Raw genomic sequence first — 25,754 nt, 5'->3', positions numbered from 1 at the left:
TATTCAAATAGCCGTACACTTGCCGTACGAAATTTCAAGCTTTTGTATTGGTTTGTTCATAAATATGGATGCGCCAACACGGCTTCAAAACCTTAGTGCGTGTATAACGTCAATATATATAGCTCTATGGGTTAACCCCATACTCTTCCATGATAAGTGTTCTGGGTTTTAATACATGCACTACCAATCCTAGTACACAGGACCTAGGGCTGTATCAGGGATGTGATAGGCTGTTGAAAAAAAAGAAACTGAACTTTGAGCGCAAAGCGTGAAAGCATGCGAGCTCAAAGACTTGCGAGCATGAAGCCCAACTATAAACATTTATCTTTAGTTTTAAAGCCATTGGACACTTTCGGTAAACAGTATTGTCCAAAGGCCCACACTTCGTGTATCACAACTTATATATAAAAGAACCAACCTGTGAAAATTTAGGCTCAATAGGTCATCGGAGTCGGGAAAACATAACGGGAAAACCCACCCTTGTTTCCGCGCGTTTTGCCGTGTCATGACATGTGTTTAAAATAAATCCGTAATTCTCGATGTCGAGAATTGATAATTGTTTTAATGTTTTCTCAAAAAGTAAAGCATTTCATGGAATAATTATATTTCAAGAGAATTCTTTCACCATTACCTTCTGTAAACCCTGTAAGTTATTTGTAAATCTGTGAACTTTTTTTTTTTTTCCTGTTTCAAAAGTGTATAATGGCTTTAATAAAAAGAAATTCACTTTTTTAGGGCAAAAAAAACCGGATTTCCATTTGAAAACAGAGAAATCACACCCCTGCTTAATGTCCCATCTGAAGGAAAAAGCAAATATATAGTAGAGTAAAAATATATTTCTCAAGGACAAAAGTACCACAACTCGGAGTCTGGTTTTCTTAATCGCTCGGCCACAACATGCCTTGAGGCTAAGATTAAGGTCTGTCTTAAATAAGTGACTAATCAACAAGATACTTACAATGACCCCCTCCTAGTCCTCCGTAGTGGTTAACAACAGCTCCCAAATCATACTGGTAGGGTCCATCATTTGGATTTATTACATACTGTGACATGTCTAGATCCCTGTCAAGACAAATCAAACAACTCATAAATACACCGTTTTCAATCATTCACTCAACTTTCAGAATGATTTAATAGATGTTCAGTTTTGCATCTATTAAAGCGTTGCGGGTAACCGCTGCTAACGTATTAAGCTTTTACGTAGGTTGTGCACAAACTTGTATGTGCAAACATTCGCTCGGCCCCAGCTGCCAGTCTATCCATGACCGCTGAGATGGGCTAATCGCTTGCACAGATTCTTGTTCAGAAAGTACGCCATATATGCAGTGCATAGAAATATCGTGAAGTTCAGAGTGTGATGCATGGTGGGACTGCGCATTATTAAAACAATGACAGTGCATGATACGTTTGCCTATCCCAGCGCCTTTGGTTAAAGCAAGTCGCTGGGAACGAGCAAAGTGCAAACACAGCTTACAGAAACACATGGCAAGTTTAGCGCGACCCTTGCTACTTTGTATATGAAGTGATTAACTTACTCCAGAGGAAAATTGACGACTGTGTCCAGCTTGTCCCTCCAGAACCTTGTATACGAGAAACGTTTTAGATGAACTACAAGGATCTTGGGCAATCTCCACAAGTCAAACTTTTTAGTAGCCTCTTGATGTTTTTTACATTGAGGACAGTACCTGAAAGAGATCAAATGGAAATTGGTAAAACATTTATTAGATAACTGACTCTTTTTATCCTAGTAAAAAGTAAAGTCCATTCCAAGCCAATATAACTCATCAGGCCGGTGTTCATATCCAGTTTCCATGGCATTTAACGACTGATTCTATTCCTCCTGGACAGGATGTCAGTCCATCACAGATTACCCCCCAGCTCTCGCTGGAACCCATTTGTACTCATGGGTGGAGAGAAGCAATTATGATAAAGTGGCTTGCTCAAGGACACAAGTGTCCTAACTGACCAGGCAATGGTTTGAACCCACAATCTGTAAATTACAGAACTTGAGTCCACCGCCCTAGACCGCTCGGCCATGACACTCCACTAACCTAGTAAGTTGATCTCTTAGTTGGTAAAGGTAGTTATGAAAACATAATTATCCCTAACCCTTCCAATTCTCCCAACTCTTCATGGAGTTGGAGGACTCTGGAGTATTGTGTGGTCTCCTGTTCCAGTCGCTTGGGACCGTAGCTTACGAAGCTGTACAAGCCACGAAGGCCTTGACTGTAGGCCCAAATAACAATTACTTATCACTGGGCCAGGTATAGACGATGTGACCTGTGACATCACATGTTTACAAAAGAGCCACAGAGCCTGGACTTCCTGCAGGCATGATTTGTACACCGCTCAATGGAAGAAGACATAAAATCTTAAAGTTTATGGAGATTGCACTGTCTAATTCTTATCAACTTTTGATATGATGAAAGGGGGCACATCTCAAAACTTGCCGAGCTTTTACTTTGATAACTCCTGGTTTTTCGTGGAAATTATGACACAAAATGTCAACTTTCCCATTGGACCAGTGTAGTACAGTGCCTGCCAGAATACTTAAGGAATGAACAAGGTCACACTTATTGTAAACAAGGTTCACATGGTCTATACCACTCTTTAGTGCAATCATGCTTGTGTGAAGTAACCATAGAGTGACAGCACATAATTCCCTTGTAATGCAGCACCTCTATGGGAACCCTTCAAGCTACAACTTCAACTTACCACGAGTCCTCTCTTTCCAGTGTTTCTTCAGTGATGAAGAGATTTATACAATCACTCAGGTCAATCTGTTGCCTTCTTGACGTACTTTGGTAGTTCATACTTTCATGGATGTCATATGCCTACAACAGTAACACAGGAACCAAAGAGCACCCTTGATTAATTTATAATGCCTGCGACAACCTCTCTCCAGAATCTTCATGAAATTGCTTAGCAGAAAATACTGCTAAACAAACTTATTTGCTAAGCAAAAAAAATGAGTTAAGCACCAGTTACATCAGTTTAAACTTAATGGAATGTTGGCTGGTAACCTGTTTTTGCTAAGCAAGACTTTTATGTGCTTAGCAAGTTTTTGTGCTTACAGGCTTTATGAAATTGGGCCAAGGTAATCAAAGCAAAAGTTAGTGTTCTGGTCAATATATGGATAGGGAAATATTTGTGTCAAAATAAGAGACAAATATTGTTTTCAATACGATCTGGGAAGGATCTAAGCTTGAAAATCACTGGTCTTACCTCAGACTCTTCATCACCGTAGAACTTATCCTTAGCTTTAGGGTACCAGTCTAAGGCAACATAGGAGCGATCTGCATTTTAAGGATATAAAGCGATTAATAATAATAAAAAGGAGGTGCTTTATTGAGCCTACAGCATTCCTGAAACCATCACAGCTCCTTAGGAGTAAGCACTGACAGCTAAATGGGTGCACACGTTGCTTATTGTTTACATCAACTATCTCTAAAAAGTGCTTATCTTTGTTCAAGTGCATTGAGCACCTTATTGGTGGACACTTGCGCTTTATAAGACTCCAATATTAGTACTATTTGCACCACTGCCATCATTGATGTGTATGTTTTTAAAAAGAAGAAAAACTATGACGTTCCATTTTAAATTTTATTAGCGGATAAACCGTAGACACACATACACTCTCACATTCGGGTGTTTTCATACATTTACAGGAGAAGACGGATGCTTTTCAGGGCATAAATACCGAAGCAGACGACCTTTTTCAAGGTATGCATCTCCTTCAAGCTGTCGCCCCAATGTTTCAAGCTCTTGATAAAAGATGGTTGGGAAGAAGTTGTACAGTTAAGAAATATGGAGGGGCGTTGGAAAGAGCACGCCCTGGCCTTAGCGCCAAACGGAGGACAGCGGAGGAATCTTGCCAAAGGCTCTCCAAAACGAACCTGCAGTGCCGGTGGATCCAGCTGTCGGTCGCAAGACAGAGGGCGACAACATAGACCCAGATCCCTTGGGCAGCGCCCCTAAGAGTATTAGAAAAGCCACAACTCATTCAGCCACAGTCATTCTGGTGAAGTCTCAAAACTCAACCTTTGATCCAATTGCCGTTTAAACAGCCAGGCGCATGCCTGTGAATTTTTTATGACATCGATAGCAACCAGAGCCACTATCCGGTTCCCAAGGCGCCGGGCCCTAATGATGATAGGGCGGGTAGAGTAACTCCCAAAAAGCAGTTTCTTAGATTTCAAGATCCAAACTTTTTTGTAGCCGGCACTTTGAACAATAATTTAAATGCCTGGGACGATGTTTTATCAGAATCTTCGAATAAGAAAGAGGTCGGCGGCTGGCTTCATTACGGAGTCAACTTAATTGATTTCTTTAAGGGTGAGCCACTAAAGGGCGAGTACTGGGGGAGATATTTCAATTCAGCGATATTTAGATGCATTTTGTAAATAAACCGCGCATAGTTGTAAATATTAAAGGACTACTTTCATTTATTTATTTATTTAATTTAATTTTCCGATCCCATGTCAAAACTCATGTGATCTAGAAGGGGACTAATGTAGTGAATTCCTTTAAGAATAAATAAAGCTTTCTTTGTGCACAAAAGATGCACGCTTTTGTTCCCTTCTTCTTTTGAAAACTGCTGAGGTGTAACGACATCGAGGGGCGCATAGCAAATGCTCGTCCACTTCATCGTCAGCTCTGGTCAGAGAAGGTTCTCGATCGCTACTATTTTCCTTAGCCAATGTAGCAGGTTTGGACTTGGCTTGGTGGTGTTTGCCCCTCACAGGGAAGAACCTGCTCATTGGTTAAAGTTGTAAGTAATATATATTAATTATTATTAACTAGTAATTACCCCGCCTAGGCAGTTGCAGGCATTTTCCCATAATTTAAGGCCTCGGCAGTTGCAGGTCAATCTAATTTACATTGTTGGTAAAGTTATAAAATTACTTGACTCTTACCACAAAAGTAACTTGTTGCATCGAGGAGGTATTTGTTATCCAAACGCCACTTGTAGCAAATGAACACCGGCTTTTTTGCCTACAGAACAGTATTTGCGGTGTACCCACAGGGATTCAAATAGAATGCCGAGTACCCTTGATCCTTATATCTATGCGTTTATGGAGTGTTTTCTCTTTTGTTAAAAGGTGGAAAAAGTAGCATCCAGGCTCAGAGAATTGGAAAACAAATTGGATAGCCGCTCTTATGATTTACAGAAGGGCAGACTAGGAAGGCTTTGGATGTCTTCTTGCAAGCACACCACGAGAAGGGATACTATCGCAATCTCCGAAAAGGATCAGAAGCCCTTTTTGCACAAGTATGTGCTTCAGAGAGATTTGGCTTTCTTTCTTTTGCCTGTGGTGGGTGTGCGACCGAGCTGGCGACTTGGGAAGAGTAAGAGCCTGTGAGATAACAATGATCGAAGGGGGTGTTTTTATCTTCAATCACACAATTGGCAAGACAGTAAGAGAAGGTGACTCTAGCTTGATCATAGTCCCGGAACAGGAGGACCAAAGACAGTAAGAGAAGATGACTCTAGCTTGATCATAGTCCCGGAACAGGAGGACCAAAGACAGTAAGAGAAGGTGACTCTAGCTTGATCATAGTCCCGGAACAGGAGGACCAAAGACAGTAAGAGAAGATGACTCTAGCTTGATCATAGTCCCGGAACAGGAGGACCAAAGACAGTAAGAGAAGATGACTCTAGCTTGATCATAGTCCGGGAACAGGAGGACCAAAGACAGTAAGAGAAGATGACTCTAGCTTGATCATAGTCCCGGAACAGGAGGACCAAGGGGGAAATGAACCCAGCCGATGCAGTACAGGTTTTATTTGATTTAGCAAAACCACACATGCTTGATCTAACTAATGGGTATTTCTTTCACCCCTCGACATCAAATAAGAAGAGCCTGGCAAACGAGCCCTTTGTAGGCATTAGGCCTAAATCTCGTCTGAAAGTGTACTTTTCTGCATTGAGCGACCCCGAAGATCTCCTCCTGAGAGCCCACGATGGACGGTCAGGGGTCGCAATCACCTTGCAGTTCCTTGGCGCAACAGAAGAAGAAGTGATGGATCACTGCAGATGGGCTTCACGGAAAACATTCAAGCACTACACTGAGATTGAAAGACTGATAAAGTGGCAGCAAACTGTACAATTCTGTCAAAAGCTGTTGCTTCTTCCGAGGAGCACTGCTGCTTCTTCCGAGGAGCAATTCACCACTGCCGACGTGGCGGGTCATTTCTACAAGCTACTGAACGTCTGGTTTTGGGGCTCAGAGAGCCTTCCCACCACCCACTGCACAGTATAAGCCAAATTTTCAATTATTATTATGGGTTTTTATGTTCGTTTATGCCATCTCTCATCAAAGCTCACCACGCTCAATCACTCCTGTAAACTAACCTTCAAACAATTTGAAATAAAAGAGGGGAGATTCATTGCCAACAATGAGCAGGAATGATGTTTGGTTCTTGGACAAAAGTGTGAGGGCTGACCATCATGTACACATGGTGTAAAGCTTTAGAAGAATTTGCAGTTTATTTAAAACAACTGGACAATATTGGTAATTGTCAAAGACCAGTCTTCTCACTTGGTGTATCTCAACATATGCATAAAACAACAAACCTGTGAAAATTTAAGCTCAATTGGTCGTCAAGTTGCGAGATAGTAATGAAAGAAAAAACACCCTTGTCACACGAAGTTGTGTGCGTTTAGATGGTTGATTATGAGACCTCAAATTCTAAACTTGAGTTTACTTCTTCGCAAGGCAGACACACGAAAAGTCTGAAGTCTTAAAACTACCTATATAAAGAAAACATTATGCAAGTTCTCCCCAAACAAGGCTAAAAGCCACTCTTGGTATGGGGCTACAAGAAGAAAATACATTTAAAGTGGAAAGAGCTCAGGGGAGCAGAAGGTAGTAGTTGAAATTCCTCCCTACATCTTGCAGTAAACGAGCACCTACTTGTGAATTTGATAGGGTTGCCATCATCCTTGAGTTTGGCCAGCACTGCACTACCATAGGAGTTAACCAGCGTCATACCAAACAGCGTTGATCCCTTCTTGTCCACTTTCTTCTCATTGTTAAGGTTACCGCATCTTCCGTTCTCTTCAGCGCCATTGTTCTCCTGAGAGTCAGAATCAGAGTCCATGTCCGTTTCTGGATGGACGGATCAAAACAAAATTGTTAATCACAAGGCAGATTCTTTACGCTATTGGTAATCAGCATCCGATAAGCGGTAGTTGTTGTTATATTAAAGCCATTATACACTTTCCCAACAGAAACAAAAATAAAAGTTCACAGATTTACAAATAACTTACAGGGTTTACAGAAGGTAGTGGTGAAAGACTTCTCTTGAAATATTATTCCATGAAATGCTTTACTTTTTGAGAAAACATGAAAACAATTATCAATTCTCGACATCGAGAATTACGGATTTATAGTAAACGCATGTCATGACACGGCGAAACGTGCAGAAACAAGGGTGGGTTTTCCCGTTGTTTTCTCCCGACTCCGATGACCGATTGAGCCTAAACTTTCACAGGTTTGTTATTTTATATATAAGTTGTGATACACAAAGTGTGGGCCTTTGGACAATACTGATCCGAAAGTGTCCATTGGCTTTGAGTCATCTCCATCAAGTTTTAAAACAATGAGTAAATACAAAGATTTCAAAGCGCAGTTCCTTGTCACAAGATAATTTTGTTTACAGGCAATTAGTCAATTAGTCACATTTCTTTCATCTTGGATTTTTGCAGATAATTTAGTGTCCTTGAGTTACTTGTACAGTACTGGTTTGACCTTGATAATTAGCAAGCTTTCAGATTGAAAGTAGTCAACTACATGGAGTCATCCACTTTGTTTAGGAGGGGGTTTAATATTTGTGTGGGGTGGACGAGTTTCTTTAAAATGGTTTGCTATAACTTAAAACTATTTGTTATTCGTCTTGTAGTTGATATTTACCTCCATTTTCTATGATTTCATTGCCATCATTGTCATCCTTCAGCCAGTTTTCGTTTTCAGGTATACTAACGTATCTCCTGCAAAGATAATATGTTAGTCTGAGAGCACAAACTTATGAAAAATACAGCAGATATTACCCAGATATTTAAGTGAAATCAGACCATACCTCCATAACCAGAATCCATAACTTTTGGTGTTTGACTTTTGATACAGTGAGGAAGGATCTTAGGTAATTAAAGGCAGTGGACACTAGTGGTAATTACTCAAAATAATTATTAGCATAAAACCTTACTTGGTAACGAGTAATGGGGAGAGGTTGATAGTATAAAACATTGTGAGAAACTGCTCCCTCTGAAGTAACATAGTTTTTGAGAAATAAGTAATTTTCAACGAATTTGATTTTGAGACCTCAGAATTAGATGTTGAGGTCTCGTTCTTCCATTATTATCTCGCAACTTTGACGACAAATTGATCTCAAATTTTCACAGGTTTGTTATTTTGTGCATATGTTGAGTTACACCAAGTGAGAAGATGGTATTTGACAATTACCAACAGTGTCCAGTGTCTTTAATCTAGGGAGCAGGCAAGTGAGTTGGTAGTGAAAAAAAATGGGGAATATTATTATTGGTTGTATAGTTTGTATGGAGTGAGATACCATAACAGCATGGTATCTGGCACTTTTTTACCTGAAAGTTAGATTTGCAGAATAGGGAAAGAAAAAATGCAGAAATTTCACCCCTTTAGGATTAAGGAAGCTTTTAAAGCGTCCAGTTTTTATCTCACAACTTTTTTCAAAGTACATTCCAAAAGACTAAACTATCAATCACAAAGAAATCTGGATTTACTATAAAAAAAAGTGGAGCAGATTATAAATTTCCCCATAAAAGAACAAATTTATGACACCATAAAATTTTTTTTGCAGAACCCTAACTGTAACAGTAACACAAATTCTTAGTAACTAAAACAATCCAGATATAAATCTGAGAAATTTAATCAATTGGTTACTTACGACATCTTGTTGAGAATGAGTCTGTAGAGTTCTTGAAATGCTATATTCTTGCGAGGGACTGGTACCAGCATAGGCTGACCAAACAGATTGTAACTGTTTTGACTGTAGCTGTACGATGAACTCTTTGAGCTACAGAAAGACCATACAATGTAAGAGAGAAGATGTTAGTTGTGTTTCCTTTTTAAATCTTTAACAAGGGTTCTCAACAGGATTTGCCCCTGCTGTGGGGCATTCTGGATCCAAATTTTGGAAGTTTAGCCCAAGCACGCTGAAGTGAAACAAGGTCCTCAGAAGTGTTTTACTTGGCATTCATAAATACCTCAGACAGTTTTGCTATTCCTAGTGGTGGATAGCGCGTCACGTGGGTGTGTATAAACCTTTGTTTATGACCGGTAAAAAGTGTTAATTCATGGGCGTGACATGCGACCTTGCACCTGTTCTTTTAAGACAGTTTCTTCATTCCTATTGGTCGAGAGTAACGGCTGAAACAGTTGTACCACATCACGCGATACGGGCGACGCGCACAGAATTCCCTTATAAGGAGTTGTTTACCCGAGGGTGGCGAAAGGCTTTACCATTTCATAGCTGGAGGGGTGTTGTGTTGAAAGAAATCATTTAACAATTATAATTTTTGCATTTATTTTACTTTTTGACCAAAATGTGATGATGTTTTTTACCGAAAAGGTATTTATGAATGGGAATCAATGTGTGGTGAAGAGGTTTTCAACTAGTGGTTTAAACCCGCCGAGGCCTGGTTCTTGATAATTTACCTCGACTTCGTCTCGGTAAAATTATCAAGAACCAGGCCTCGTTGGGATTAAATCACTAGTTGAAAACCTCTTCACCACACATTGATTCCCTTATTTATCCCAAGTTTTAAATCCCCAAATGATAACTCCGAGTTAATGTTATTAAAATTGATACCCTTACATTGTACTAAATTCTCCCGTCTCAGCACGTTTGACGTCTTGTATGATAGGCATTGCAGTTACATGTGCACATTCTGTCCAAAAGTTTGGAAATAAAAATGTACACAAAGGAATTGACCCCCAAACAATAAGCCTTTTCAAGGTATGGCGGACGTGATACGCACGCGTCACACGCCGCGACTGATGCCACGCTCACCATGTTGGTGGTCATTAGGTTTACGTGTAAACGCCGCGTCGCCTAAAATGCACACTTCACTGAATAACACTCGTTCTATTTCTATGGTCAATACGCACAAATTTACCACAACTTTACAGTGTTGTAGCATTGTGTCCGCCATACCTCAAAAAGGCTTATGGAAATGGTAGGTGCCCATTTAACAGAGGTGTATTCTGCATCTGCAATGGTTGATGACTAACCTTTTTTCTCTGAGGTATACAGGCAGTATGACGTACTCAGGATCATCTGCTATATTGACAGGAACTTCATAACTGCAACAAAGTAGAAAATAAAATAATAACTAGTTCACATAACCCAGTAATACAATGCACACTATGATTTGCAGGGGTGAGAGTCAGTTCTGATAAAAACATCTGAAACTGGGATATACATCTTATCAGGTACATTCACATTCTGGCAATTCCACCTTTTGATAACCCCTGGGCCCAATTTCATAGAGCTGCTTAGCACAAAAATTTGCTTCTAAGCATGAAATTTCTTTCTTGATAAAAACAGGATTTCCAACCAAATTTCCAATTGTTGCAGTTTGCTCGTTACTGATATTCAGCTGTTGTTTGCTTATCCTGAAAGTCACGTGCAAATTTTGTTGGTAATCCTGTTTTTATCAAGGCAAAAATTTCATGCTAAGCACATTTTTGTGCTTAGCAGCTCTATGAAATTGGACACCAGAGTTGTACATTCCAATGAACTTACGAGTGCTACAGAAAAAGAGCACTAACTTTATTTGGGAAAAAAACAAGGGTTTTGTGGACTAGGCCAACTTTAAAAAAGAGGCTGAATTCAGATAAAAGTCTGGAATTAGGAGCAGGAAAAAACAGGGAATCAGAGAGACTATCATGCATTGTTGCAATGAATTTTATTAAAAACGTACAGTCCTACAGATCAAAGATTGATGATTTTTGATCGCCCCAACGCAAGAAAAAAATACAATTTCTTGTGATTGATCAGCCTTGATTGCGCTACATATTAGGCGGCACAGGCTGTATGGGGAGATTGTTTAATGAATGATTTAAGGCCCAGTGACCAGGGGTAATAATGTTGATGCGCCATGAGCGTCACTGCTATGTAAGAAGCCACTATTAGTATTATTATTATTAATTAATAATTCAAAGCATGTTTTTCATTTCCTTTGAGAAAAGAAACTTTATTGGAAGAGATGTAGATACAGTTAAATCATTGGATCACTAGGTGGCAGCAGATTTACCTAGAACCGCTTAAGCAGACAATGGTACTTAACAATTTCTGCTGAGCAAATATAAGCAGAATATCATTTAAACATTGTTACATCAGTGCAAAAACTGTTATAGGTTTTGAGGCATTGCATTGTGAGGTATCAATGTATAAAGCAAGACCTACATGTAGTCCCCAAAAAACAAAATCTACACAGCAAAGTAGATATACACAAACGGAATATACATGCAAAATCGTTGTATCTCATTTTGCAAAATTGTTATAATACTGTACGAAAATGGTCTGTGTATTTGTTTTGTGAGTAAATTTGGGCTACTTTAAACATGATACAACGTTTTGACAATTTCAACACCACTGCTGAATAAATCTAGCAAGATTAAGAAACTTAGAACAATCAAGAACAAGAAAGGATGAATACTCACACATAAATATCATCTTTATCTGTAATATTCTTGATGCGATCATTGGGTGGAAATACTATGTGGAAACGGTGGTTGTATACATCAGTTACTACCATCTGCAAGGAAACAGCAAAGAGTGCAAATCAATCTAATCACGACACAAATGCAAGGGAAGCTTTAATGTCTCCTATAAAGACTGCTTATCTCGACAGCTACCACACGAACTGCCTCCGAATCATACTTGGAATAACACGTCTCGACAGGGTTACTAACACCACGTTGTACAACATCAGCCACCAAGGTGCATTAACTCAGACCATCCGCAAACGACAACTCAGATGGGTCGGACACATCCTGCAGAAACCCACCAACGAGCCACTCAACATCTACGCTCTGTACTCCCCATCGCATGGCCGGCGCAAACAAGGTCGTCAGCGCCTGCTGTACCCTGAGCACATCGGAAGATTAGTCTCCCCGGATTTTCTGCTCTCCCCTCTTGAGATTCGGAGAATAGCACAAGACAGGAGAGAACGGGAAAAGCTTGTGTCCGCCTGCTGTGCAGCCGACTGATGATGATGATGATACAAAGACTCAAAGACAACAGAAAATTACATATTGGGCGTTTTCGTTGCTGAGCGGTCTATCGCACTGGACTCAAGCTCTAGTGTTTCTGATCAGCAAAGTGTAGGTACACGTCTATACACTGTAGTGCTTTGTCCTTGAATGGGTCATCTAGCCAGAAGGTTAATGTATTGAGTTCTGCTCATACAGGGTCTGCCTTTAACTTTTTTTAGTGACTCGTCAGCAGGACCAGTTAGCTTGTCATTTTTACAAGTCTGTCAGCTTTTTCAATAAGGGAATCAATGTGTGGTGAAGAGGTTTTCAACTAGTGGTTTAAACCCGCGCCGAGGCCTGGACTTGATAATTTTACCGAGACGAAGTCTAGGTAAATTATCAAGAACCAAGCCTCGGCGGGTTTAAACCACTAGTTGAAAACCGATTCAACACACTTTGATTCCCATTCATAAATTTCATAAATACCTTTTCGGTCAAAAAATCATCAACACTTTTTGGTCAAAAGGTAAAATAAATGCAAAAATTATAATTGTTCAATGATTTCTTTCAACACAACACCCCTCCAGCTATAAAATGGTTAGACCCTCGGCCCGATTGGGTAAACAACTCCTTATAAGGGAATGATGTGGGCATCCCGCATATCGCGTGAGGTGGCACAACTGTCCATGTTATAACACGTTTTACTGGTGTTATATTATCCGTTCAAACAACACCTCAAGATGCCCTCTCAACCAATTAGAATGGATAAACTGTCTTAGGTATTTATGAATAGTCTTTCAAATACTATAAGAATGCGTTTTAACACTGAAATAGTCAGATGGACCATTTGGAGAGAATTCTGACTGTCTTCTGGTGTTTTAAATGGCATTTGGAGCCAGTTTAAAAGACATTGCCTACGGAAGTGGCTTTACCTTGTCTGGAGAGATCTTGGTAACTTTAGACACGGCTTTGCAGATGTCGTACACCATACCCAATTTGGGAACGACAACCTTCATCTGAAGTAGACAAAAAGACAAAAAGAACAGGGTTGAGATCAAGTACAGTCTTCGGACAGTCTTCGGACAGTCTTCGGACAGTCTTCGGACAGTCTTCGGACAGTCTTCGGACAGTCTTCGGACAGTCTTTGGACAGTCTTCGGACAGTCTTCGAACAATGTACTCAAACTACAGGAGAAGTGACTTACCTGCTCTTAATCGATTAGTTTCTATAAACATATTTTTATACTAATACAATTCTAAAAGTTTGATGTGTTTGTAGTTGCTGAGCACCTCACCAGAGGTTTCCCCAAAGTAAATAAGAAACAAACAACAAAATTACAAAATACCTCACATGGTTGCAACCCCTAAACCTACTAATTTCTTACATGTACGTCCTACACTATGCAAAGCTTCAAATCTACTTATTCATAGTACACTGATCTCTAACTAAAACTGCTCTTTAATTGTCCCTCTGCATTTAGTACATCTATTCTTATTTGGCTAAGGTCATAGTTTGGTTAACTCACAGAATTTGTTTTCATGAGTCCTATCTGAATCATACTTGTTATAAAGATGGTAATGCTAGTAAAAGGGGTGAGAGTCATTACTAACGAAAAAGTCTGAAACTTTGATACAAATTCAAAGGTATGTTGAAATGATGGCATTTCTAACGATTGGTAACCCCTGGGGTTATAGATTTCAAGGAGCTTTTGGAAACTCCAAATATTGTCTGATTTTCTTCACCAGGCCAACATAAAGAGTCTGAATTCAGCCTAAAGTCTGAACAATCTCATCCCTGTAGTAAGCATCCAGCGAAATCATTTCGTCTGAGGTGCCCCCATTGATTAGAAATTAATAAAAACATTTGAATTTGAGAAGCATATCATTCAAGACTCATTTCTCTGATTTCTGAGGGTTGGTGCCCATACGCGAATGCTTCAACTTACTTGCTGTGGTCGACACTTGGGATCAAGTCGGATCAGGACAATCTCCATCGATCTCTCCTTCTTGATGGGCAATGGTAAGCTGAGGAAGCAGAAGGGGTCAAAGGTCACTGACACCTTGCTGCATTCAGGACACACCAGAGTAGACTTGAACTGACCATGGAAGAGATCCACGATGATAGAGTCATTGCGCCGCCGATGGTTCGCCCACGCCTCCTTGGCAACAAGCTGGACAGTCAAGATCAAATTCAAGATTCATTGTAAGAGGTTCAGCGTTCAGGGTCAATTTCTTTTTTCATCAAATAATTCTCCACTAGACTCCTTGCACATACCGCAATCGCCGAAATCAGATTGGTGATTGTTGAAATTGTATTTTTGCTGGTAATCTTATTTTGTTAAAGCCATTATACACTTTCGGTAAACAGTATGTCCAAGTCCCACACTTCGTGTATCACAACTAATATATAAAATAACAAACCTGTGAAAATTTAGGCTCAATCGGTCATCAGAGTCAGGAGAAAATAACGAGAAAACCCACTCTTGCTTCCGCGCGTTTCGCAGTGTCATGACATGTGTTTAAAATAAATCCGTAATTCTCGCTATCGAGAATTGATATTGTTTTAATGTTTTCTCAAAAAGTAAAGCATTTCATGGAACAATATTTCAAGAATTTCATGGAACAATATTTCAAGAGAAGTCTTTCACCATTACCTTCTGTAAACCCTGTAAATTATTTGTAAATCTGTGAACTTTTTTTCTTTTTTTTCTGTACCAAAAGTGTATAATGGCTTTAAGCATTATATTGTTGGGCTTAGTTTCTTGTGCTTAGGCACCTCCATCAAATGTGCCAGATTTCTTGGTGCTGCTTCAGACAGAATTGTGCAATTACAGCCCATAGCATCACACATTTTGCAGGGTGCCTTCTATGCACAATTCTGTAAAAGCATCATGAATTTGGGCCCAGTTCACAAACATACTGAACCTCCCCCTTCCACATATGGTTAAGCTACACACTGTATTATATCCCCAACTATTTAAGGCAAGCACACCCTACAAATTGGATGATTCAACCCAATCTTAATATTTGAATACAATTGGGAAGGTAGTGCTTCTTGCTCTACCAGTCAGGTCCCTAGTGGACGATACCATGCCTTCATCCTTATGGACTGTGAAGGGGGTAACCCTGTTTCAGCCCCTGGAGTAGGTGGCATAGTGCCCCTAGTGACAATTGCTTTGGGTCGACAGCCATAATCAGTCAAAATAGCCCTCATAACACAGAGATTGTCTGCCCTTGTGATGTAATCTCTCATAAAATATTGATTTTTTGAACCCACATTATTTTCCTAGACACTGTAGGTTTTTCCCAAAGAGTTATATATAAGAACTAGAGGGCGCACTGGTGATGCTGCTTGCACAAACGCAATGGGACCGAAAGATGACAAGCGTGCCATTCTGTACACGCGCTGAATATGAAATACATGTTTGAGGTTTTTTTTATTGAACGCTCACGCGATGCTGTTTGTTCAACTTACAAAATGGCCGCACAAACACTTGCTGTGAGATGGCTGTTTTGTCAACTTAGAAAATGGCCGCCTGCGCGCATGCCGGGGAGCGTATATAGGCCAGTGCGCCCTCTAGTTCTTATATATAACTCTATGGTTTTTCCTCATCAAATATACTTTTTTATGATAGTTACTTTACCTCATCTGGTCTACCATTGCTCTCTTTCATCTCGATGTAAGGCTTCTTTTGGATCCTGTTCAGGTCTTCATGAAGTCCATCCAGCAAGAAAGCCAACAGCTCTTGGGAATCCTGCTGCTGGAACCCAGAGAACTGAGGCGCAAACCGTCCCACTTGCATCTGTGTACACAATAATATATAACGTTGCTGGCGAATATTTGTGAACACCCTAGAGTGTGACTCTGGCATTAACCGGCTTGACCTTCCAGCAATCATGGAGTGAACAGACCACTAGAAAGCCATTGTACATAATGTAAGAAATACCCAAATTATCTTGATTTGATGATAGAACAGACAATCTTGGGTGAGCTCTGAGGAGTAAAATTTCACTATTTTAAAAACCTACAAATGTTTACAGCAGAAATGATGTGAGTAGTTTAGTCAATTTCAAACAAAATCACATTATAACAGATCAGGGCCCCTTAACATGCTTTTTAAAAGCAAGAAAAGAAGCTTAGCTCATAGTTGTGTAATGGAGGAAGGAAGAGAAGGAGTTTGAACGAGCTTTATATCAAAGACACAGACTCTCTTTCCGCGGTCGTGAAACAGCTGTGGGTAAACAAAGCGCGAATTCTGCAGAGGGCCCAAGCCAGACACAAGCCGCTTTGCATTGTGGGGTGCATGATTTATGAAGCATTTCTGACAAAATATCAATTTAAACTGCCTTATAATCAAAATGCTCCACATCGCTCCACCAAACTGAATATACGAACGGACAAAGGAAACCATCACGTACACGATCCCCTAATTGAGTTTCCAGGAAAGGTTGGCGAAAGCCCCTAAAATCGCACAAAAATAATACCATATTTCTCATAATATTTCCTTCGTCAAGAGAGACATATCCCCGTTTCTTGCCACAGAAAAAAATTTGGATTGCGACGATCAAACCATATAAAGATTCAGCTTGTTTTTTAGAATTACATGGAAAACATGACGCACGTAAACAATCTAAACACAGCTACTGCACATGAGTATTTATGTATGTTGGCGTGTTCGAATTTAGTAACTCCGGTGAAATGTCATCGCTCGATTCTCGTTGTGTGAGAGTAGCTCGGCAAGAAACATGTGATCAAAGCATACAGCTTTACGGCTTTGTAACAAAGGATCGTGAATACCCTTACAAGCCGTTCGAACTCCTCTTCCTTCCATGTTTGTGCTTACTAGAACAAGGTTACCAACCAAAAAGCCATGTCACATATACCATCTGTAACTGGTTTTCTAATCAAATCAAGTAAGCAAGAAATTATAGCCCAATATTTTCTGCTGAAACAGCTGTATGAAATTGGCTCTTGGACTGATTTGTGAAAACAAGCCCTCGTACAACTACTCTGAAGGGGCAAACCCCCTCGCACTTTGCAACAGAGTACTTCCATATGAAAGCCTTACCATCAATATGAATATTTGTAAGGAACAGCCATGCCAAAACCTAGGGCACCAAGGCGAGACTATGTGCATTGGATGCCCTAGCCTTGACTCAATGTACATCCTAGGCCTGCAATGGATTTCATTTGTTACCGTTCATTCAAAGGGCACCAAGGCCGGGACTATGTGCATTGGATGCCCTAGCCTTGACTCAATGTACATCCTAGGCCTGCAATGGATTTCATTTGTTACCGTTCATTCAAAGGGCACCAAGGCCGGGACTATGTGCATTGGATGCCCTAGCCTTGACTCAATGTACATCCTAAGCCTGCAATGGATTTCATTTGTTACCGTTCATTCAAAGGGCACCAAGGCCGGGACTATGTGCATTGGATGCCCTAGCCTTGACTCAATGTACATCCTAGGCCTGCAATGGATTTCATTTGTTACCGTTCATTCAAAGGGCACCAAAGCCGAGACTATGGGCATTAGAGGCCCTAGCCTTGACTCAATGTACATCCTACATGTAGGCCTGCAATGGATTTCATTTGTTACCGTTCATTCAAAGGGCACCAAGGCCGGGACTATGTGCATTAGAGGCCCTAGCCTTGATGACCTCAATGTACATCCTAGGCCTGCAATGGATTTCATTTGTTACCGTTCATTCAAAGGGCACCAAAGCCGAGACTATGGGCATTAGAGGCCCTAGCCTTGACTCAATGTACATCCTAGGCCTGCAATGGATTTCATTTGTTACCGTTCATTCAAAGGGCACCAAGGCGAGACTATGTGCATTAGAGGCCCTAGCCTTGATGACCTCAATGTACATCCTAGGCCTGCAATGGATTTCATTTGTTACCGTTCATTCAAAGGGCACCAAAGCCGAGACTATGGGCATTAGAGGCCCTAGCCTTGACTCAATGTACATCCTAGACCTGCAATGGATTTCATTTGTTACCGTTCATTCAAAGGGCACCAAGGCCGGGACTATGTGCATTGGATGCCCTAGCCTTGATGACCTCAATGTACATCCTAGGCCTGCAATGGATTTCATTTGTTACCGTTCATTCAAAGGGCACCAAGGCGAGACTATGGGCATTAGAGGCCCTAGCCTTGATGACCTCAATGTACATCCTAGGCCTGCAATGGATTTCATTTGTTACCGTTCACTCAAAAAGCGCTAAACATTTCAAAGACGCTTACCTTAAAGTTTCTAGGCACTGTGTATGAATACGACCCTGACCACATTTGTTTAATAAGATCGGCATAGGATTTGGCTATCTCTCCATGCATTCCCAATGGGTTATTGAAGTTCATCTCTTTCTTGTAAGATTCACCTGAAATGAACAAAAGTTTTTGGTTTAAAGACACTGGACACTATTGGTTATTGTCAACGACCAGTCTTCTCACTTGGTGTATATGCATAAAATAAATTAACCTGTGAAAATTTGAGCTCAAGTGGTCTTCGAAGTTTCGAGATAATACTGAAAGAAAAAAACACCCCTGTCACATGTAGTTGAGTGCTTTCAGATGCTTGATTTCAAGACGTCAAAGTCTTATTCTGAGGTCTCAAAATCAAATTTGTGGAAAATTACTTCTTCCTCAAATAACTACGTTACTCCAGAGGGAGCCGTTTCTCACAGTGTTTTATACTATCAACCTCTCCCCATTACTTGTTACCAAGTAAGTTTTGAGTAATTACCGATACTGTCCACTGCCTTTAACCAAGTACAAAAACAAAAGCCTCTTGCTTTGACAGTCTCCAAACAAAGAGTATGTTGATGCATTGTCCACTATAGACAGTCTTGTAATCTGTGCAGTCAACAAATTAGTTTTACAAAATGCATGAACGTCTTAGTGTGGATCATTTTATTCTAACTTTAAAAGACCTTTCCAACTATATTCATTTCGTAACAAAAGCTTTTTCAATATAGCCAAAAGTGCCCAATTTGAAAGCAATGTGTCCCTTTACAGTAAAATTGCATCCAAAGTCAACTACCATAAGAACCCCGTACCAGAAGCTCCATCTTCAAAATGGTTTAAAATCTTTAAGCAAAGAGTTAAGATCCAACATGCTTTTAGTGCACATCCACAATCATGGGTACACACATTTTGTCATTTCCATCTTATGGACAACAGTTTGAAAACCACTGATGAAGCAGTTACCTCAATGTAAGTGATATATCAATTAACAATCGCTGTGTCAATAATGATAAAAAATTGTTTGAGTTTGTCAAATACAAGATCTGCAAAGAGTACCTCAATATTTATCTGTTGCTCAATTGGTGTCCTTAGAAGAAAAGGTGTACCCATGATTGTGACTGTGTACTTAACCATAAGCTGTGTCAGGGTAAAGGCCCGGTCACACAGGCCCCGGTATTGAGAAAAATGCACGCCCTCAATTGGTTGACTAAGGCTGGCAATTCAACCAATCGAGTGCGTGCATTTTATCGTTCTCGTTTTTGTTCTCGTTATCGGGCCTGTGTGACCAGGGGTCGGTTTCATGAAGCTCTTCTTAACTTGCGATGCATCGTATGGTTTACGATGCATCACGGCTCTGCGATGTATCGTAGCTCCGACGAACTGCATAAACGATTTCACGAAACGCGTCGTACGGACGACGCATCGCAACGCATTGAAAATGCCCTTTATATAAAACAAAGTTTTAGAACGAGGATGACCTTTTTGCACTACGGCTGTTTTATGTCAAATACGCGTTGTAATAATGAAACAGCCGTTTAACAAGAGACGAAGAGAGGAGAAAGAAATGGCGCAGACGTGCAAAATGTGCAAGACACTGCGTGAACGCCGCCATGTTTGTTTATGTTTTTTTCATGTTTTTTGAGCAAACGAATGGTGGCGCTAGACAGTTTACTTTTACTGCTGAAGGGATTTTAATCACTGGCGTTTTGTCGAGTACATGTACTTGTGTAAGTTTACAGAAATAAATTAAAATTGTTCATGTAATAAGTAACAAATTAAACATTTCTTTGATGCTTTTTAATTTAAATTTACCTTTTGTGTCATGTTCTAATTCAACCCTTTCCAATAAACCAACAATTCCATTTCGTGTAAAGCGATAGCGCCTGTAAATTTCATCGTCCGTTAATAATGTATCAAGTGGGCATCTTCGGTCACGAAGTAACGAAATAACCTTTCTCGGCGCAATGCCCGCCCGGCTTCTCTGTCTAGAAGCAGCATTAACGCCATTTGAGACTAGAGCAACGTGAGTTAAGACGACCCTTTGGGTGATCGTAAGTTACAATGTACCTTAGCTCGTTGTCAAGGAATTTGCGACGTCTAGAATGCATCGTAAGTTTCGTGAAATCGATGGGGGAGCACGTCGTAAATTTACGACGCGTATACATCGTAACTAGAGCTACGACGCCTCGTAGCGCTTCGTGAAATCGACCCTTGGCCTTTAGGCTACACAGTATGTAACAGACATTACTTACTAAGAAAGTATTCAGACAGTAGTGGTACGTTACTCATACACTGTAATGCTGAGTTCATGAAGCATGTGTTGCCGAGATTGCTGAGTCCACAGAGACCAGGCTGAAGGCCAGATCGGCTACTACCATTGTTGTAATCATAATTGCTAGAGCTACTGTAGCTGGAGTAGGAGTTACCGCTGTAAGAGCTATATGTGGATGGGGAGCTGTTCATTAAGAAAACCAAAGATACAAACAAATTTTAGTAACAAAAATAAATAATAATACTTAAAAATTTATATTGCGCCCCTTACATACAAAATGATCAAAGGCGCAGAACACATGTTAAAAAGCACATAGTGGAAGAAAAAGACGAAGAAAAAAAGACTGGTCACCAGGGCAGTGCCCAAACAAAAGTAGTGTAAGCATCAGGGACACAACGAAAACATATTGTGCTCTGATGTAAATAGCTTGATTCAAATTGACGAGTAATCAACCACAAGGGAAACTGATCGAGTATTTAGAAATCAATTTTGGGGTGAAAAAAAAAAATACTGGCGCAGGATGTTAGCCTAGATAGGACCTATTGAGTTTACAAGTTGGTGTTCTACTAACTGAGGTATAAAGCCCTATATTACTCATCAATGTAGGGAGATCCAATATATGGCTACAGCTCAGCTGGGTAATTAAACTCACAATCGGACCAGCCTGGTGGTCCTGTTTTTTAACTAAATAAATAAGCGTCCTCATTCAGTAATATCGTCTCTTTGTGCTTGTTCAATTAATTTTTATTTTAGTCTTGTAAATTAAATTCTGGTCTAGCACTAATGTTGAGCTACGAGCCCTGAGCCCAATTTCATGGCTCTGATTACCGTAAGCACAGAATCGGCGCTTACGAAAGCAGGGATTTCTGTGCTTACGGCAAGCGTATTTTACAGGTTAGCGGCAAATCTTGGCTTCTGCGCGTGCTTACTTCACATTACGTGGCATTCTACGCTTAAAAGGCTAGCGCAGAAATTCGGCACTTGCGCGTAAGCGGCGAATCAGGATCGTAAGCGCAGAATTTGGCGGTAAGCAGAGCCACGAAATTGGGCCCTGTAGTCTTTTTGGTTCCCCCCACATTGAAAGAAAAATCAAACCCTGCTGTCTTGTTAATAAACATGAGCACACAAAGTCTCAATCTTTCCTGATACATTAAGTGAAAACGGTTTTCTGCCACAAAAATTTGTCTTTCTACTAGACACTTTGAATGGACCAAGCCTACCTTCTTGATGAAGAGGAGCTGGAGATATATTTGCTTGAGTCTTTCGTACTGCTATAACTGGATGTGGTGGGGACTTGTCGAGGCCAGTTACCGTCCTCATTCTTCTGCTCGATCACCAAAACCTACCAGTGAGTAAAATTCCACATGTCATCAACTCATATCAACTGTTACATTGCCACACTGGTCTAGTGGTTAAAGGAACACGTTGCCTTGGATCGGTCGAGTTGGTCTTTAGAAAGCGTTTGTATCTTTTTTTAAAAAATGCATATGGTTAGAAAGATGTTGTAAAAGTAGAATACAATGATCCACACAAACATGCCTCGAAATTGCACGGTTTTCCTTTTACTAACACGGTCGGCCATTTATGGGAGTCAAATGTTTGACTCCCATAAATGGTCGACCGTGTTAGTTCACACAGTAAAAGGAAAACCACGCAATTTTGAGGCAAACTTGTGTGGGTCAATGTATTCTACTATTAAAACATCTTTCCAACCATATGCATTTTGTAAAAAAGGGTTACAAATGCTTTTTATAGACCAACTCGTCCGATCCAAACCAAGGCAACGTGTTCCTTTAAGCCATCTGGTCTTAAATGCTGGAGTTGTTGATTTTTGTTTAATCCCACCCATGTAACATCCCACGGAATATTGTATACAATTGCTTGTTAAACATTGGTGTGGGGTAACACCAACATTCTTTTTGAATCCCTGATGCAGTTATGTCATCTAATCAAACTATACATTGAACATTCTAGCAAACACATACTTGCATAATATTACCACATACTGTATGCAACCAGAATATGTCCCCAAAGCACACAGTAACAAAATGGTGTGCTTACAAAACACAAATAAGAAAACTGCTTGGCACACTACATTTTTAAAGACACTAGACACTATTGGTTATTGTCAAAGTCCAGTCTTCTCACTTGGTTTATCTCAACACATGCATAAAATAACAAACCTGTGAAAATTTGAAAGAAAAAACACCCTTGTCACACGAAGTTGTGTGCTTTCGAGACCTCAAAATCTAATTCTGAGGTCTCGAAATCAAATTCGTGGAAAATTACTTCTTTCTCGAAAACTACGCTACTTGAGAGGGAGCCATTTCTCACTAAGTGTTTTTACCTGTCCCTGATAGAGTCCTGCATCTTGCACAGTGTTCTCTTTCTTACTGAGGTGTTCGTATGTATTACTCATGTACTTATTCCATAGTCTTGTCTCTCGATCCTCGCTGATGTTAAACTGCTTCTTCATTTCTTTCTCGATGGTTTCTGAAATCAAAATATTAAACGAGACTAGTTAATTATTGGAGTGAAGGTATTACAAGTAGTACTGTCCTACTAGTTGGATAGCCTTAGGCACGGGGGGGAATTAGGAATGGACTTGTCCCTTTACAGCGAGGTGTCCCGATTTATCTGGATTCCCGGTTTCCTTTTAGAATAAAAATTTTTTTTTTAAACTACCTTTACATCAACTTTTTAAGAACAAAATAAAGAATCTGAAGTTATGAAAATCTGACTAGTTTCTCATTCGAAAGCTCCCCAATTTGAAAGCTTTGTCCCCTACACAGAAATTATCATTTGAAATACATCAGGTAAGGTTTGCAGAAGCACCATAAGCAAATCTTTTTTGGGGGAATTGTTGGTTTTCAGAAGAACCAGTGGTTGACAACACAACGTTTCGATTAGTATGCTCTGATTGTCTTCAGAAGGATCAGAGCACACTGATTGAAAAATTCTCAGAATCAACACTACTCAAAAGAGATTTGCACATGGTGCTACCTAGGCCTGGGCGATTATTATTCGAATATCCGAATGGCGAATAGGTTTTCCTATCCGTAACCGCGAATGCCTTTTTTTTCTTAACCGGATATCCGCAATGGGCGCGAATACCTAATTATAAACCGGATAGTTCTGTAATTTCAAACAAGTAACCGGATATTCTTTAATATCCGAATATCCGCGGACGTCGGGCGACAACTGATAGGAATGTTTTGTCTGAATCCTTATGAAACTTCTATTAAGACAGCATAAAACAGCATAAATTAAGTATTTAATTTCCGGTTAATTTCGGATAGTTGGCCAGCGGTATCCAAATACCAAAATTTCAGTATTCGCCCAGCACTAGTGCTACCCCCAACCTCGCCTGATTATACTCCCAGTCCTCCCACCATGCAAAGCGACTAAAGACCTCAAAAATCACCAAGCACAAAGCACAAATTAGCCAAGCCCTGAATCCCTGTATGTTTTCATTCAAGCGTGACTGACCACTAAATTCAATGAAACTCACACAGGTTGAGGTTTGAAAACTTGAGGATAGAAGTTTATTTACTCTTCCAATTGTTTTGGAACTTGTACACACAGTCTCTAGCATACACTCCTCACATCAATGTTGAATTGTTTTTATCTATTTCCTTCTATGAAAACAATCTCCCTTAAACATTTGCAATATGTTTCCTTCCTGGACAACAGATGACAATTTCCTCTGCATATTAGATGTAATTGTGGTTCCCTTTAATTTGGGGTTGAACAAAGACAAATTTACTACAGCGGGATTTGAACCAACAACTGATAACCTCCGGATAAACCTTCCGGCTCTCTACCAACTATCTACCTTTATTGGCAGTCTCCCTATTTTGTCAATTTCTTTTGTTCAGGGGTACCAGTAAAAAGCCATCCAACTGTAAACTGCCATACATAGCCAGGCATCACACCCAAGTTTACGAAACAACCCTTTAAAGGCAGTGGACACTATTGGTAATTACTCCAAATAATTATTAGCATAAAACCTTACTTGGTAACGAATAATGGGGAGAGGTTGATAGTATAAAACATTGTGAGAAACGGCTCCCTCTGACGTGACGTAGTTTTCGAAAAGAAAAGAAAACAAATTCCACAAGCTTGATTTCAAGACCTCAAATTTAGAATTTGAGGTCTCGAAATCAAGCATCTGGTAGCACACATCTTCGTGTGACAAGGTGTTTTTTCTTTCATTTTTACCTCGCAACTTCGACGACCAATTGAGCTCAAATTTTCACAGGTTTGTTATTTTATGCATATGTTGAGATATACCAAGTGAGAAGACTGGTCTTTGATAATTACCAATAGTGTCCAGGGTCTTTAAAGTTCATATAAGATTAGGCTCCTTATGTATTGCAATCAACAAACTTATGTGGCACATAAAATAACAAACCAACAACACAGTTTGTTAGAATAGTATGAAGCCAGGTCCTGTGTGTATTTTTGTATGTTTGCAAACAAATAATATAGCAAATGGCCTGGCTTTTCGACCCTATCAGAGTCTATCTTGTGACAACACAACACACATAAACAGGTACATTGTGTAACAGTGTAACAGTGTAACAGAAGCAGTTCAAGTGGAAATACATAGAGAAATAATAATGCTATAATTTGAGGATCTATATCAATGCATTAATTCCTACCAATGATATTTATACACGATCAACTTTTCCTTTGTGTTTGCGGATAGCACCAACATTTCTTGCTGCCGAAAGTCCCAGTTCAATGAGGACTGTTAGCACCAGACAGTTACATTACAATTCTACATTGTATTTAGTTACATTGCTTTGTATACACTTAGATACACAAATCTTCTGTGTGTATTGTGAGTGGTATTACTTCAATGCAGCAGATACTGTCCGGTATAGGTTTACATCTGTGTGTGTGATGTGTAGTGCCATACCAACCATTCCAAGCTGAAAGGTCATTTGATGACATTGAACATCACATTGATGTGACCATACTCTATGATATG

General features: G+C 40.0%; 1 protein-coding gene across 1 annotated transcript in view; it reads right to left on the bottom strand.

Moving 5' to 3' along the window:
* Nucleotides 1-25,754, bottom strand: part of LOC139954274 (ubiquitin carboxyl-terminal hydrolase 15-like) — a 38,266-nt gene that overhangs the window by 5,610 nt on the left and 6,902 nt on the right. Inside the window, exons 4-19 of the mRNA XM_071954005.1 lie at nucleotides 23,106-23,251; nucleotides 21,979-22,100; nucleotides 20,739-20,941; nucleotides 18,487-18,620; nucleotides 15,883-16,041; nucleotides 14,185-14,409; nucleotides 13,172-13,255; nucleotides 11,706-11,800; nucleotides 10,272-10,343; nucleotides 8,926-9,054; nucleotides 7,917-7,993; nucleotides 6,918-7,112; nucleotides 3,226-3,296; nucleotides 2,716-2,834; nucleotides 1,536-1,685; nucleotides 959-1,062 (exon numbers count right to left, since the gene is read on the bottom strand). Coding sequence (XP_071810106.1) covers nucleotides 959-1,062; nucleotides 1,536-1,685; nucleotides 2,716-2,834; nucleotides 3,226-3,296; nucleotides 6,918-7,112; nucleotides 7,917-7,993; nucleotides 8,926-9,054; nucleotides 10,272-10,343; nucleotides 11,706-11,800; nucleotides 13,172-13,255; nucleotides 14,185-14,409; nucleotides 15,883-16,041; nucleotides 18,487-18,620; nucleotides 20,739-20,941; nucleotides 21,979-22,100; nucleotides 23,106-23,251 — 2,085 coding nt within the window. The remainder of the gene's footprint in view (nucleotides 1-958; nucleotides 1,063-1,535; nucleotides 1,686-2,715; nucleotides 2,835-3,225; nucleotides 3,297-6,917; nucleotides 7,113-7,916; nucleotides 7,994-8,925; nucleotides 9,055-10,271; nucleotides 10,344-11,705; nucleotides 11,801-13,171; nucleotides 13,256-14,184; nucleotides 14,410-15,882; nucleotides 16,042-18,486; nucleotides 18,621-20,738; nucleotides 20,942-21,978; nucleotides 22,101-23,105; nucleotides 23,252-25,754) is intronic.

This window comes from Asterias amurensis, chromosome 2, assembly GCF_032118995.1.
Source record: "Asterias amurensis chromosome 2, ASM3211899v1".
Classification (NCBI taxonomy): domain Eukaryota; kingdom Metazoa; phylum Echinodermata; class Asteroidea; order Forcipulatida; family Asteriidae; genus Asterias; species Asterias amurensis.
Note: the sequence above shows the minus strand (reverse complement) of the source record. Positions and strands in the feature narration are given on the sequence as shown.